Genomic DNA, 17,374 nt, shown 5'->3' on the forward strand with positions numbered 1-17,374 from the left:
CAATTATCCCTTCTCCAAGAGGAATGAGAAAACAATCACTTTGTTTATGTTACAATCCATGAGAAACCTCCACTACAAAAATGCAAACAATCAGAAGGCTAAAAGAATAGGGCAACATTTTCCATAAGGAAAGGTGGGTTTTTATGGTTCTGTGTTGCAAATGCTATCTGAAATGCACACACTTCTGGTAATGACTGCTTGTATTCTGCCTTTTTAACTTTTTTTTTTTTGGTTGTTTTTGTTGTTTTATTTTTTTATTTTTAAGGAATAATCTGGCAAATTTTAATAGCAAGCTTCAGTTTTCAGGGCAAAGTCCCTGTTGGCACCCTTTGAATCATTAGATTTTAGGCACATGCATAATGAAAGAATACCTTTTGTTTTCAGAATGTTATCCAAAATGAAACAGGACTACAAGATGCAAACTAATTCACGTTTGACTTTTCAGTGTCAATACTCATTTGTTTATCATGTTTAAAATGCATGGGTTGGAGAGAGAGTGAAACAGATTTCAGACATGTTGCTAGATACATGTGTGATTATGCATATGATAAATCCCCCCAAAATTCAAAGCCACCTTCAAATAAAAGTCATGAACGCGAACCATTCAATCCACATGTGAATCTCTTCCCACAAAAAGACAGAAAGAAATGAAAAAAGTAATAAAAGCTCTCCTAGTTCTTGTGACATCCTTGAGCCCATTCACAAGGCTCCTTCTAACTTTGTAATACTAATCTCCATTAGGAAACCTCAGAAGGAAAAAGCATTCTGTCTTGAGCAGCAGGGATACAAAGTTAAGGAGCAGAGGGAATTCATAAGGAATGAGCTATATTAACCTTCCCTACCTCTAGTCTTTTTTCTCTCAAAAGATAGAAAGAGATTCCAGGTTAACAGCTTCTCCATTGGCAGTGCTACATCATTCCTGATCCTAAGAACTTTAAATGTCCACCTTCGCAGATTAGCCAGTATGAAACTGTAAAGGAGTAAACCATACTAATTTCCATACTAATATGTGCGATTTTAAACTATCATTTTCATCAACAAAATCCTCCCTCTTCTAATAATTAAAAAATAAAAAAATCTGCAGCTGGTTAAAATGACCAAGTTATTTGATTTGTAGCAATTTCCCTATTACTTTGGACTTCCCAAATCAAGTTGTGTTAACTGGTGAACTTTAACCACTATTAATCAGAAAACTCTGGTAAACTGAGGCATGCATTGCCATTTCTTCCCCTAGACTCCTAGGGGTTCTGCAAAGCAAACCTTAAAGGAATAATCTCTGGTGAGTTATGCCCAATATTTCAGTTGCAAGTGGGAAAAGGGTGTGGAATAGCCTCAGGCTTCCAGAATTGCACATTTGTCAACAATGAGGAAAAAACGAGAGGGATAAAATCAGTTTGGTTGACCAAAGCATGTGTAAAATACAAAAGCAAATTGAGTGTATAGTCCTTGTCAAAACGGGCAGCAAGAGAACACAAAACACTGTCTTCACAATTTTAGGTCTATTAGGAACAGCTGAAAACCAGCACATTACAGAGGACATTTGCTAAGAGTAAGCCAAAGATGATTATGATGTCAAGTAATAAAAAACTGAAACTGCTTCCATACATGGGAAATTATGTTCAATTCACTAATTCCATAGGTTTGCTCAGTCTTGATAAAACTGAATGGGAAACTGCACACAGACAAAATAAAAAACATTATGAAATTTACTTTTGTGTAGCAATGCTCATGAGCAGGGCCCCTGTAGAGCTGCTTATAAGACTAATAATCAATAGACTGCCCCTCTTCAGATTCAGAACACACAGAACTCACAACAGAACTTAAACAATTTTTTTTTTCTTCTTACTTCAGAGCCATTTTAATTGTAACTTCCATCCCAAGCTCTCCCCAGTTAAAAAAAGAATTAATGAGACTCCATAACAGTTTTAATGTCTTGACAGATTTGTTAATATTCAAAAGCTTTAAATGAGGAATACAATTACATTTCTCATGATGCAACTAAACGAGCCTACAAACTACTTCAGTTCCAATGTATTCTTACTGCAAATGGTCAATGTCCAGCTCAGGAAATCCTGGTTACTGCTGCTGACCCCGACTATTTCCACTGCAGAATGCAGCTGCTATGGACTCTTGGGATCAAAAAGGATCAGTGGTACTAGATGCTTTGAGATACCAGGCGGTTGGAAAGTTGCTGCAAAGCTAAGGCCACCTTACAAAACAACATTTCACCAATACATAATATAGCTGTGTACACATAACTATATGAAAAGTCAACAGAAGACTAAAAGACCAACTTGATTAGATCACATAAAGAGTGTTTTCCTGTGAAACAGTATTATATAAAGAGCAATATGACAGTAAAATAGTGCATAGACACCACAATGAGCACCGTATGGAAGAGTCCACCTACCATGAGAGATTCCAGTGGTAAATTGTTTCTTCTGCAATCGTCTCCTCCCTGAGGCTTTGTGCATATTGAAACACATGAATGTAACCCCCAAAGATGCCTAGCACAACACAAATCCTAGCAAATATCTGTTTCTTTCAATTTTGTTTAGTAAAAAAGGTTAAAAATCAGTCTTGTTCTTTTTCAGCCACTCTGCACCAGATGAGTCCCACAAACACTGAGACCTCTTTTTTCATATAACAAGCAGTAGAGAATGTGGAGAACTCAACAACCAAGGCTATGAGAGCAAGAATGTGGGAGCCTGAGTGGAGCAGAAATAGAAATTGTATCACTGTCACACACAGCAAGCAAGAACACTCAAATACCAAGTTGGTAAAAAGGTCATAACCCATGTCATGTATGCCAAAGCAGGACTGCAAAGGACTTCTCAAATCCAGAAGTGAGTACAGCCATGGCCTCTGAAAGAGAGAGATTAACATGGCTTCTATGGTAGAAGGACAGGCAGTACATTTGTATCTTCATGCCTAGACATGTGAGGCTTTTAAGAGTCTTAAGTAAAGCTGTGTAAGTTTCTGAAAGTCTTGGGAAGAGTGGATTGTTTATGGGAAGGGAGGAGTTAACAGGGACGGTGGCCTGGGCTGGAGGAATGTTGGGCAGCTAGTGAGAGCAATGTGAAGATAAGAGCAGGGCATTAGGGGAGGAAAAAAATACTGTGGGGATCACGCTGGGGAATACAAGGCCAGGGAATGTACCTTTGCTGCAGAAGGGCTAAAACTTGCTGCTGCTAGGAGACAATGGTGAAGATGGGAGGAAAGACCAAAGAAAGAAGTTTCAGATATCGTACAAAGTGAGGGGAAAAAAGAAAACTGAGTCGGCTAAGGTAACTGTTGCAAGTGCTGCTGGAGAAAAGAGAGAGGATAGGAGATGGGAAGGTGAGAATCACAACTCTTACAGGAAGATAACAGAGAAGCTGACACAGAAATGACAGGTAAAATGGATGGAGCAATACAAACCACAGGACAGCTAGCAAAGCAGGTTCTTGATGATTGGCACAGAGGGGTTTGGAATGATCCCTGTCCACCTGGTACTGCTCCTTGTGAAAACAAATCGCCCCCAGTTGACCAATGCAGATAAAATTACCTGCCTGAAAAAGCCTGTGCAGCCACAAAATGGTTCATGTGCAACCACAATAAACACCAGCCATGGCAAATGAACTGCGCGTACAGCCAGAGTTGAGGTGTGTTAAAGCAGCTAGAAATGGTGTCTGCCAGGCTTTTTTGGAAAGAACAAAAGCCATACGGGTCCAGAGTCACATGTTAAAAGCAGCTATTGTCTGTGGTTATTAGATGGGTGCCAGAGGGAGATGCACTCCAATTAGGGTGAGCTAACATTCAAAACTGCAGTACTGGAGGATCCACTCATCCTTTGCATGTGATTACGAGTCCTTTGAACACTGCTAACATAAACAGTCTGGATTCAGAAAAGCAGGTTGGCAGGGCCGGGAATATTCTACAGGAGGGAGCAGGCCCCAAGGAATCTAATAAAAAGGAGAAGGCAAATATGTAAAAAAGTAAAAGATGCAAGCAGTTTTAATGCTTGTTAATACAGACTCTGAAGATGTACAAACAAGTGGAAAGTCAAGACAAGATGGACCCCTGCAGTTCTGCATATGGGGCTTGACTACAGGACAGCACAGAAGGTTTTTTGTATTTTCATTTTTCCAAGAATTCTGCATGAGTCATGAAGATTACATTGGAATTAGAATAATTGTGTTTCAAATTAAAAATTGAAGGCCTGGGAGAAGATATAGCCAAATGGAATAAGAAACCATGAACCACCTTCATGCATAGGTTGGCAAACCTGTATGCTAGAAATCAAAGAGAAGATCTCAAGAGTCAAGTGTTGAAGAAGTGTCACCAAGAGCAGGTGATCTCCAGAAATACGAAAGCAGCACTCGCAACTCCACTATCTGAGGAATATTTAGACTTTAAGATTGAGCAGAATCACTTGCTCAACCCTTTGGGAGATAGCAGATTCAGATATAATAAGCCAGGAGATACAGAACCAATCCTACTGTAGATGTAAGAACAGGTTCTAGCTTGTTGAAAGAGTTTGCTGCTGTTACTGATGCCTTGAAACACACTGGGTGCCTGAGAGACACAACATAGCTTGACAAGTCTTTAGGTAGGGGTGATGGTATTGTATTCAGCAAGGCAGGAGAAAAATGACAGTTTAAGTAATAGTCTCTGGCTGAGAAAATGATCTTAGTCTGGATGTCAGTAATAATTGTTTGTGCAGGAATAATGCAGCAACAGAAAGCCCTGTAGTAATCTTGGTTACAGAGTGGTGAGTGGCAGTGAAAGCATCAGCTGAAACACCCCAGGGATGAGTGACAAGAGAAGTTTGCACACATATGCTCAAGATAAGTTGCCATGGAAGGATTAATACATTGATGTAAGGATCCAAACCCACAGAAACCACATGAATGTCCAAGTGAGGGTTGTGACCCACTCTTATTAGCCTAGTGGTTATGGAGTATTTGTTCAATGACCCAGTTTATGTAATTAACCAGTGTATCAAAGAGTGATGAAAGGATCTGGAGTCTGGTTTTCAGGGCAGTTAACACTGCCACTCAACAAACAGCACCTTGTGCTGTTAGACTGCCAAAACCCATGGCACAGAATTACCAGGACAAGGACAAAAGCAGCTTTGAGTCATGGACATAGAAATCTTTTTTTTTTTTTTTTTAACTGGTCTGCTATTGGTGGGTGGTGTGGGTTTTTTGTTTGTTTGTTTGGTTGGTTGGTTGGTTTGGTTTGTTTCCTTTTACCTTGAAAGTAGGGCTGGTATAAATTTAATTCTATATTTCAAGGGAAGCAATATGAGTTCAGGTAAATTCCTTGAGTTTCACAATGGTATTCCAGTACGCCAAGACGTTTCATACCACCTGAATGCATGAAAAATTAATACATGAGTGAAGGAAAAGTAAAATATCATAGATGCTGTAGTAATTCTCCATTGGTTCTGTTGAAAAACTTCACATTTCTTATAACTAAAGATGTTCATATGTCATTCATACACACAAAATTATGAGTTAGGCTAGTAAGGAAAAGGAAATAGAGCATTCAACACTGCCCATAAGTCCTGTGACTGCTAAAGGAGTTTAATGTACTATTAATACGAGGAATAAAAACCTTTAACAACATTATTAATCTATCTATTTCAATATCTGAAAGATCTCTCAAAACTGCTCTTCTGTGTTCAAGAGCAGGAAGAAAATTTTATACAGTAAATTCTTTAAAACTATTTTCCTCAAAGTGAGTACAATATGAAAAAGAAATAATTTTTTTCAAATTTTTTTTTCAGTATAAAAATCATCAGCACTGGATGACTTTTTATGTTTTGATATTACAACCAGCAAACATAGTGTGCAGGAGTAAGTTATTGAAAATAACAACTTGGCTTTTTGTAAAACAATTGGTGCTGCAGTTATCTGAATGGCTGCTTGATAGGAACTGCTTGCAGCTTAACCTGGTTTCTGCTTTTCCAGAATGGATTCTTCATCTCAGTGGTAAAATTAGACTGGAATATTTTAACAATTACAATATTAGTGCAACTGAACAGCTTAAAAAACCAGTAATAACACCTGTATTTTAGCATTTGAAGTTACTAAGAGTTTTTAAAATAGCACAGAACAAAAGCCAGATTAAATGAAGCAAGCTAGCAGTAATATTAGAGTTTCTAGAATTAGAGTTGAACTTAAATTTTTTGTTTACCCCTGTATTTTCATTAAAATTGATAATCTTTCTCAAAGGCTCTGTAAATTGCTGGACTACAGAAGGTACAAGGACAGCAGTGAAAAGTTGCCTGTGTGAAGATGATCCTGTGTTGAACAAACAGTAACCAACCAGCTGCCAACTGCAGCTTCTCTTTCGGGCTGACCCATTATTTGCTGCTCTTTTACTGATGACTCTGACACTAGAGCCAGGAATTCACGGTTGCAGTGAGCTGGCATTGTAACATCCCCATGGCTGTGCCATGGAAGACTTTTATCTCTGAAGAGATAAACCTGTGTGGGCTGGGGAAAGAGCAGAGACGCGAGTGTTCATGCTGTGGGTCAGGGCATTTTCAGGTGGCCAGACACTGGGCTGCAAGCAGAGCTCTTATCTTCAGCACAGCAGATCTTCATGGGCTGTGGGCAGCTTCCTGAAGGCACCTGGGGTGCCCTGGGCTTGCCCCACTGCCCCTGTCTGGTGGACACAGTGAAACAGGAAGATGACAGATAACTAGCTAAAAAGCTGCTACTTACTCAAAGATCCACATACATATTTAGGGTAAACTTTAATGACCAAGGTTTCCCTTTGTGCCATTTTTCTCTGCTAAGCTGAAAGACAGAGAGGTGTCTGCTAAGAAGTGAAGGCAGCTGGGCATGGCTGGGGAAGAGAGAAATCAGTTTCTCCACTTCCCTGCATCAACAGGTAGGGGGACTCTCAAGTGTCAGTATTCTCATCCTTAATGACAGCTTCTTTGAAAGGCCGGAAAAAACCTCAGCAGCTCGATGCAAAGGGAGGATTCTTTCCTATTCATCCAACTCTTTACTATGCTTTGTGAAAGCTGAAAATGCATTCCAGTTACAAAATATTTTTTCTTGTGGTTTTCCAAATCATAGACAAAGGGAAATTAATAAGATAGACCCATTATTCTCCACGTTATACAAGAAAAAAGATCTTACCATGTAAAGGCCACTAATAATTTCAACAGTTGATCTGTGATCAGGTACAGAATATTGGGTCTGTGTTTCCTTACCCCTCATGTAATTTTAATAGCAATGACATAGCCACTGCACTTTAATGCTGTCTTGGTGATGAATGAAATGAAAAGAACTGCATCTTCTGCAAAACCTTCATCTTCTATTCTAGGGACACCTTGTTTCTTCAATGGTTTTAAAACTCATTTTTTAAAAGCATTAAGTTTAATCTAATCTGTAAAACAGTACTCCCAAGAGCAAAATTTGTGCTGGAAAAGAAAGCAGCCTGATCTTTTCCAAATACATTAAACTCAAGCTGCTCTGGAAGATTATAGCAACCAGGAGCCTAAACAATCTGTCTGCTCAGTAAATATCTTAGAAGACTACCATCCAGAAATTTTTAAGCTTTTCTATCCCATACATAATACTACTTTAATGTACTGAAGGAGAAAGAATGGTTTCAATGAACTTTCTTTAAAATCTTAATTACTTAAAATACATTTCATTTTCATTCATTTTCTCTGTTATGAATGCTTTTTCTTTAATTACATTTAATTTATTTTTATTGCTTCATATGTTTTCCTGATTAATACACTTTGTGGTGCTTATAGGCTTAAGTGCAGGCTTCACCACAGAACCATTTCTGGTTCTGCTATCAGCTGTGAATCCCATTCTCACATGCATCACCAACTGGCAGTGTAAGGACAGCTTGACTCCAGATATCTTTATTCACAAAGTAGAAAGCATTTGATAAATTCGAGATACTTCCACTTAATCTCTGATCTTGAACCTTCACATTTTGTGAGTTCACAGTGCAGGCTTTTATGCCAGACAATGATAAAGATGTTCAATAGTCTCCTGTTTTAATAAAAGTTCAAGTCCTACATCATCAGCAGAAGTGTAAAGTCCAGTGTAATGTTAGTAAAATTCTTTTTCTAACCTTAGGATTTCATATACTGCACCACTTGAGCTTTACTATTGCAGTCTATAAGGTAATAATTGTCATTTCAGTGAAATTGCAGCCTTGCAAAGCTCTGCTACATAGACAGTCTCCTTCACTGTAATACAAGATTTACAAGGCAATATGTAGAACTGAAACATTTTAAAACCTGATGAGGATGTTTGAAGCAACAGAGCACTTTACAGTAGTTAATGGTAGCAGATGGATGACAAAAATGAGTCATGATAATACGATTTTTCTGTAGAGGTGTGGGCAAAACAGATGTTAAGTCTCTTTTTCCTTAATGCTCAAAGATACAATATTTCCCCAGTCTTTTTTAACCTAGATCTCTTTCCAGTACTAATTCCCTTTTATCTTGCTGCTCTCTGCACCAGGAGGGCAGGTGCTGTTCCCTTACTCCCTGCTCACCACTTAGCAGGTTGGGATTCTTACAGGGTTGCAGGTCGCCAAATACACACAGGTTGCCCAGCACAGGAACAACAGCTTATGGTGTTGACCCAATCCACATGTCATGCTTTTTTTGTCCTTTCCTGCTCTCACAGCCTGAATATTTAAGAGGAGAAAGGAAAACACTGATTTGCCCAGGTGCCAAGGAACAGCTGCCTAGTGGTGTCACAAGTCACCTCACCAGCTTCTCCCTCCCCTTCTCTTGCAGATGCTTTATCTTATCATAGAAGGTCTGCTTTCTTTCTTCTGTAATATACTCACAAGCCATCCTTAGATCAGCAATGGAACAATTTAACAATGAAGAGATGGCTGATCCAAATTGTCACATTTTCTTCGAGGACAGTGGGTTTTGTACCTTATTGTTTGGGTTTGGGGTTTTGGTGGGGTTTTTTTGGTGGTTGGTTTTTTTTTTTTTTTTTTTTTTGGGGGGGGGGGGGGTTTTTTGTTTTGGTTTAAGGGTTTTTTTTGTTTCTTTTTGGTTTGCATTGTTTTGCCTTTGGAAGCAATGCCCTTATTTTGTATTCCTCATGTCTGATGTGAAGTAGCAGTAACTTGATATGAAGGACATCTTGAAATATTCTGCCTTTGTGAATATGAATGTAGGAATCTGCAGAAACTGTGAATGAACATTTACAACAAACTGTGAGCCTCCTACTGATGCACTCAGATACAAAACAGGAGGCGAGAGAGAGAAGGAAGAGAGATGAATTTGTTTTCCTAGCAAACAGCTGTCTTCTTTAACAGAAGAAACTAAAAAGAAAACAGTGTGTGAAGAGGCCAAAAGCTGCATTAATTACAGTATTTTTAGATGCTACAAGCACAATTTTGATAAACACTCTAAACTGTGAAAAAAATGTACTGTCAATGCAATTAAGTCTTTTTCATGGTGCAGCATCATCAATGCATGTGCCTGCTGAGAATATATTGTAGGCTGTGCAATGCAGTTTCCCTTTGATTGATGATTCAGACCAATCAGTAGGGACCATACCAACTCCTGGGGGATGCCACAGCAAACAAGCACAATGTCATCATTTAATTTCTTCTCTTGACCTACATTACAGAGTGAAGTCACTATTAAGAGCCAAATTCCAGACGTGATTACAGAAAAGCAACTCCCACAGGGTTAAAACTAACATGCACACAGCTTAGAAGAAAAAATTGTATTGGAGAGATTAATTCTTGGATATTTGGAGGGATGTTATTTATTTGTTTATTTAGATCAAATGTAGGATATTGGGAAGGTGACAGACTAATCTTTATGCTACTTTTAATGGCCAGGCTGCTGCAAGCTACTCATACTAGAAAAGCAATTCCTCTAGCCAGGAAAAAGCTAAATCTTGTTTCTTAGCTAGATAGTATTTCTATTTAGCTAAAGCATGCCATTAGAGCTGGTGTTCTATCAGGATGGACCTAGAAGTCAGCCTGAAATAATCCTTTTTGCTGGAGGCAGCCAGTAGTGACATCAGTCTGTCAGCTGCATTGCTCTCCTGTAGTGACACAAAGTCCTCCATTTCACGCCAGTGGGCAGTGACCATATTATCCCATCAAGAATTCAGAGCTGAGTGAGGTAACAACGCAAGATTTGATTTCATAGCCTACGGCACTTAGAAAACACTAGGAAGTTCAAATGCTATAGCACCTCCTTCATACATCATTTCTTTTGTTTGGAAAGCAAAACTGTCCTCTGCTTCCTGAACCAGCTCTCTGCCACAGTATTTATTTTTGCCCAAGGACTCAGTTATTGTCTTCAAGTACATCACTGTTTCAAGCAAGGATAAGTGAAAGGCCAACATTAGCAATGTTGCCAACAGCAGCTACTCTGACATGCTGAAATTTTCTACAGTGAGGGTGCAGCTCATCTGCACTAGAGGCATCATTTTCTCCAGGGCTAACTGTTTGGAATGCATTTCCTGAATAACAAAAGGGCATCTCTATGTGCAAAAGCTATTTTCAGCTTTGACTTCATTTATAAACTCAAAGCATCTACACTATTTTCATTTTTCCCATAAAGAATAGATGCAAGAAAAGATATGATGGATGCTAGTCACAATACTTTCTGAACTCCAGAAAACTGCCCAGACACTTCAGAATGAATATTTACATGATACAAAATGGAATAAAAGAATATAAATACTTTTATACATGAAATTGCAGATAAGAATAATTCTGGCTGTAGTGGAAGTTGTCAGTTTAAGCAGCTTCACGGATTGTTAAACAGGAACACACCTACCAGTGGAAGCTTAATATTTTTGCTAAGTAAAAAGTACTATAAAACTTTCTAATTTCCTGTTTTAAAGGTAATAATTTAAATCCTAATGATGTTTGTTTTGAAATTAGTCCCACAGAATCATGTACACTGAAAACTGACTTCAAATCTGTGGAATTGCCACCCTTAAGCACCTCCTCTGAGTACGGTCATAAAAAGATCCAGAACAAATACAGCACACTCTTTCTTAGGAAGCCCACAAGGAGCTACTTCTAGCCTAACATAAAACAATTCAGGCAGTAATACTAGTACTCTGTGGAATGTCTACTAAATTTGAAATTGACCAAAACTTGCAAAGACATATTATTTGGAACATTAAAAAAAAATAAAATTGCACTTTCTACTTTCAATGCATAAGAAATTTTATTTTAAATTTTCTAAGTCACAGCAGCTTCTGAAGCATCTTCTATGTACTTATAGGCTGTTTATCAGCTGTCATGCACTGCCATGGTTTTCCTTACCTTCAAACCAGAGATGGTTTAGTGCCTGCACCTTCCCAAATGGAGTGGCACATAAAGCTCACTGTCTCACAGAGTCTTGAATTAATCACTTATTAAGCTTTATATTAATCACTTATTAAGCTTTTATATATATATAACATATATATATATATGTCGCTGAATCCATATAATTGGTCTGTACCTCTTAAATTACTAACATATTTCTTCTGAGTTACTTAAGGAGAATTAAGTCCTTTTATAAGCATAAGGCATAAAAGTACAACTTTCATTCTATTTTTCCCATCCTCATGTATCTCTCTCTCTCTTTATATAAAGAAGTGTTCCATTATCCCTGAAAAGAGTAAAACTTTCAGCCCTGAAAATCTAGATTTCAAAATCCTTCAGGCACCTGGAACTGTGCTTCCAAGCTTAAGCAGTACTCGTGCAAGGCTGAGAGAGCTAAAAAGTAAAGTTAATTTACTGACAGATAATCTCTGTTCCAAGTATTTCAATTACTCATTAACTACTTCATATAAAAATAGGTCCTTAGACCAAGCACAAGAACCGATGTATCCCATTTGCTGCCCTCCCCTTGTGAGCCCTAGCAGCTAAGGACCTCTGTCCTCAACAATTACAAGAACTAATTGGACCACTTTCAGCAGAAGAAAGAGAGCAAACCAATATCAGTCTACATCACAGACCTCTATTCCCTGAAGACATACTTTAGGCATACTTAAATCCCTCATTAGCAAGACCTCAAATGTATATTTTGCCATTAGAAAAATAACTAAAAAAGCAGCCAATCTAAGTTTAAGAATAAATTGGCTGGTCTTATTTTAAAGAATGTAGGATTAAATGTTCTTTAGAAGAGCTCCTCTTGCTTCTTTGACTGTAGAGAAAATCTGGGAGTATTCCTGGACCAAGAGCCCCTTTCCCTGAACTCTGTTGCTGCCACCTCCCTGTCTCACGTTCTCATGTCTACACTCATCCTCCCCACAGTCACTGGATTGGAGAAGCACAATTTGATTATAAATCAAAACTGACATACTATCTACCTGATCAAGTGTTTTGATGTCCTTAGAGACCAAAATTCTAGGTCTAAAGAGGAAGAACATAAGACATTAGTGACCACCTAGATAGGATGGCAGCACTAACTGCTATCCCACGGGAGATTGGAGGCAGAAAGGGCAGAAAATGGGAGAATAGCAATTACCCTTATGAAGATTCACACTGGAACATGACACAGAGATCACATTTTCACAAGGCCATCGATAAGTACATCCTGAAGCAGCTCTAAAAGCAGCCCACAACCTGGGACACTTCTCTTAATCTTTTCCTCACTATCACACGTGACTTGGCTCAAAACTGCACATGTGAATTAAGATAAACTCTACCCTTACAGGAGCATCAAAAGACAAAGGGATACACCACAATTTTGCTATATTTCAGGAGGTAGAGCCATACAAAAATGAAGAAACTTGTTTAAAATGGGCAGCTAAGAGAATTAAAACCTGACAGTCAGTGTGGAGATTGTTGAAGGATCAACACCACTGATGAATGCATATCACAGATTTTTTTTTTTAAGTATTTTTAGAAAGCGTAGAAAACTCATGATGACTGAACAGCAGGTTAGGGAGGTAATTAGAAGCCATCAGAAGGCTAAAGCTGTGTCAAACTGGCAGATCAAATATAAAAACATAACCAAGAGGGCCCAAAATAGGATTTGAAGTACAACTGTCAAAAGGAATTAAACTAAATAGAAAATCTTTCTTTGAACACATCAGTAGCAAGAAGTTTGGCAAAGTCTGTAAGGCAAACAGTTGATCAAAGTACTCAAGCAACATGACAAATTGCAGAGGATGAAATTAGTTCTTTGTATTAGTGCTCACTGTAAAACAACAACAACAAACACCACACCACAAACAAACCAAAAAAACCCAGGCAGAATTCCATGCTGAAATTCTTATTTTGGGTGGGCTCTGTAAAGGATATCTCTGAATTCTGTCATATTTTACAGTTACTTTAAAGCAATGAGTAGTACACTGCAAAACCCCTCTAGCATACTGTAAGCAATTCTAAGAGAAATCAGGGATGAAATCAGTGTTTACCAGTGGTAGTGAGTAACCTTTCCATACAAAGCTGTCAAAATACTTGGAAAGGGTAAATGCAAGTTGAGTTTTTCAAAGCTGCTTAGATGATAATTAGATTCACATACCCAAAGAAAAACAACAGAGGTGGTGAAGGGTCTGGAAGCAGAAAGTACCTGAAGTCTTATGAGGGAGCAGATGAGGAGGAAACCAGTGTTGTTTTAGCCTGGAGAAAAAGAGACTGGAGTGGCCACCTTAACATTCTCTACAATTGCCTGTCAGCAGATAGTAGCAAGGTGGGGGGTTGGTCCCTTCTCCCCAGGTAAAAAGTGACAGGACAAAAAGAAATAGCCTTCAACGTGGGGTCAGGAGAGGTTAGATTGGATGTCAGGAAAAATTTCTTCATCATAAGTGTTATCAAGCCCTGGAAGAGATTGCCCAAGTAAGTGGTGGAGTCACCATCCCTGGAGGGGTATTTAAAAGATGTGTAGGGTGTGGCCTTAGGGACATGGTTTAGTGATGGAATTGGCAGGGTTAATTTTATGGTTGGACTCAATGATCTCACAGGTCTTTTCCAACCTAAATGGTTCTCTGATGCTATATAGGGAAAATTCATAAAGGCTGATGAAAGAAACCTTATATTTTAAGAAATACAGACATAATTTTATCTTCATCAATATGAATCAATATGAATAATCTATTTTTTCAACACTTGTAATAATAGTTTAAGCTGTGGTGTAAGAATTTCAGCCCCCCATGTCCCTCACGCTCCTTCTGACACTAATTTTGGATTATTAATTCAATGGAAGATTGAATGCAACAGGTTACAAGAAAAAAAAAATGTTATCATTCAAAGCAAATAAAAATACTGCAATAAATAATGCCAAATATGCCTGCCTGAAAATAGGTTGGTCAGAGTGTTTGAGGTAATTTTAATGTCTTTTCTTTTGTGCATGGAATGTTTGCCTCTAAACTGCTTTGTTTCTTTCATTGGTACAGGTTTACCTAAATGATCTGAACTCTAAAGAATGTTTACTAGAAATTACCTAGGAAAGAGAGGATTTTGTTTTGTGTTGCATTTTGCTCTTCTCAATATGTTGAAAGATTGTATTTCTCAATGTTTTTACAGCCTTTTCAGAGCAGTGCTTGCAACTATTGCTCACTATTTGTAGCCAGATGTCTGCTTGTATGGACAAAGGGGATGTCAGAGCCGATGCATTTTTCAGGAATAATCTTCATTCCCTTAACAATGCACATTGGATTTTCTTCCAGAGATTTGAGCAAGATCATCTTGTGTAACTATAGCTATCTATAAGTTTCATTCTTATATTTACTCTTAATAATATGAGCATTGTGTAAGTCCAGGGATTCATCTGATTCGGTATTCTGTTTCTAACAATGGCTATAGCCACCTCCCTGATTTGACTTAGGGAAATTAATTTAATTTATTGACAATTAAACACAGATAAGCAAGAAATAAGATAAAATGTAAAAACTTCTCCTTCTCTCCCTTTTTTAACAGGCTTAGCTTCCCTTCAGATGTCTCTACCTTTTTCCCTGTGAGCAGAATAGGGACGATGGAGAAGGGGGTTTTCAGTCAACTCCTTATGCATTGTCTCTGCTGCTCCTTTCCTCCTCACACTATTCAAGCATGGGGTCACTCTCACCGGATACAGTCCTTCATGAGTGCTTCTCACAGGCTGCAGTGTTAGCAGATCCCCTTCCACCAGGGTGAAGTCCTTCAGGAACAGGCTGCACAGTGAAGGCCCCCCCCACCCACCCCTTAGGGTTACAAGTCCTGCCAGAAAACCTGCTTGACCATGGGCTCTTCTCTATGAGGGCTCACAGGTTCTGCCCAGGACCTTGCTCCGGCATGATCTTCCCATGGAGTCATAGTCTCCTTTGGGTACCCCACCCTGCTCTGGCATGGTGTCCTCCAGATATCTGCTCCACCACAGACCTCTATGGAGTGCATGAGCTTACCATGGGCTGCACATGGGCTGCAGGGGAATATTTGCCATGGTGCCTGGAGCAACTCTTCCCTCACATCCCTCATGTATTCACAGCTGCTTCTCTCAAATATTCCTACAGTTCTCTCCCAGATGTTGTTTCCCAGGATTTTTTGCTCTCTCTGAAATACATTATCCCAGAATCACTACCACCATCACACGTGGGCTTGGCCTCCTGTGGCAGGTCTGTCTTGGAGCCAGGTGACATTGGCTCTATCAGACACAGGAACCTTCTGGCACCTTCTCAGAGCAGCCACCTCTGCAGTTCACCCTGCTACCAAAACTTTGCAATGGGAACCCAATACATATGGACAGTCCACCAAGTCAAGGCTTGTATGGAAGCTGTTCCCTACCTTTGACTGTTCATTGGCTTTTCCTGAATATTTCCTTTTCTGCAATATGACCTTTTTGAGAAGAGAGAATATGAACAATACGGTGTTGAAGATATGGCTGAACCACAGAAACGAAAACATACACTTTGTTCTTTTGTTTTCTGTTATTTCCCCATAAATTCCTAGCACTTGATACTTTCTGATTGTTACTGAGATGGTAGGTCCATAAACATAACTGTCATAATCAATAACGCCTCTGTGAAATTATGTGTTTTCCAAAAAAAAGAGGGTTTTCCAGTCTTCTTTGCAAAAATCTCCCCTTTTCTATCTTACTATGCCTCTGGTTTTGATTGAATATGTATTTACTGAATATTTGGGATGAAAATTATTAGTAGTAAAAAGCTGAAAATAACAAGAACGTTGAAGTCATTTGCATGACCTTTGCTTGTGTAAACAACCCCTACAAGTAAAGCAGTACTTTTTCCTCATGTATTAATTCAACTTTTATCACACAGTGAAAGGGAGAAAGGCAAGAAATTCTCATAAAAAATAAGAAAAACATTTATTTTCCTGTGACCAAGCCAAATACTTGCCTAACACCCTGATTAGGATACATTTACTGCCACCCTTATAAGAAGCACTCAGCAAACCAGGTGATGCTTGGTATGCCAACCAGCTGGGTCTAGGGATGCTATAATGAGTCTGAAGCTTTGATTTTCCTGAGGGAAATATAAATCCTGCTTGCATTCAACTGCTGTATTTCTGATACACGTGTTTGCGCAGAGAAGATAATGAGATATTTATAAGTGGCATGATACATTACCCCATAAAATTGATGAGTGATCCATGCATCACACTCTAAGAGAATCAAGAAATTAATCAGTCACAAACTATCCCTTCTTTCTTCTGAATTCTAATTTCTTAGAGGAGCTGTGAAAACTGTAAACTATTAAGAAGTCAAAAGTTAACATTCTGCAATAACACATGATTTATCCATCTGATTTGAAAACTACTTTAAATAGAAAGATTTAAATTCTTATCTCTTCCATTAAATAACACAGGGGAGTGTGCAGTCAGAGGTGAAAAACAAAAGAAAAAATCCATGAAAAGGATGCAGGAGGTTTTGGCAGGGAGAAGAGCTACCAAAAACCTTGAAAGTATACAGCTTAGGCAGGAAGCCTTTCCTTGTGAATGATACAGATTATGGGATTATCTTTCAGAAGTGTCTTTCAATAACTTGTGAAGAACCGTTCAAGGGCTGGAACAGATGGATGTCTGGAGAAAGCACACCTCCACTGCTTACAATATAATAGACAAAAACTTGGCATGAGTCTTTGGACATGAGAGTTAATTTCACTTTTGGTCTGGTCCAGAGACAATATAAGAATTACCTGTTCTTTGCCTGGAGCTGGCTATAATTCAGTCTTAGACAAGTTGTACTTAGAAAAGATGTGTGTTTCAGAACCCTGCAAAGTTCAGAAATATTCACATCAGAGAGTTACTCCACACTGATGCAATGCCTACTTTAAGTACATCTAGAATTTATCAGCTAGAAATCCCCACAGATTACTTCTAGTGAGAGAGATGATATTGAAGAGACTGTTCTCCAGTTCATTGATTCTACTAGATTTTGCGTTGTCTGTAATCCTTAAACACTGGGTAACATCATAGATGGAAG

The 17,374-nt window shown here is 38.6% G+C and overlaps 1 protein-coding gene across 5 annotated transcripts in view; it reads right to left on the minus strand.

The window, feature by feature from the left end:
* Positions 1 to 17,374, minus strand: part of FGF14 (fibroblast growth factor 14) — a 395,796-nt gene that overhangs the window by 226,801 nt on the left and 151,621 nt on the right. Inside the window, exon 1 of one of the 5 annotated variants that reach the window (XM_058419209.1) lies at positions 2,411 to 2,567. The exons of 3 other annotated variants lie outside the window; for them this stretch is intronic. In XM_058419209.1, coding sequence (XP_058275192.1) covers positions 2,411 to 2,486 — 76 coding nt within the window. In that variant the 5' untranslated portion in view covers positions 2,487 to 2,567. Of the gene's footprint in view, positions 1 to 2,410; positions 2,568 to 17,374 lie in introns of those variants that run through there. One more of the 5 variants, XM_040054761.2, reaches the window with a different exon arrangement.

The sequence above is a fragment of the Hirundo rustica genome, chromosome 2 (genome assembly GCF_015227805.2).
Source record: "Hirundo rustica isolate bHirRus1 chromosome 2, bHirRus1.pri.v3, whole genome shotgun sequence".
In the NCBI taxonomy this organism is placed as follows: Eukaryota; Metazoa; Chordata; class Aves; order Passeriformes; family Hirundinidae; genus Hirundo; species Hirundo rustica.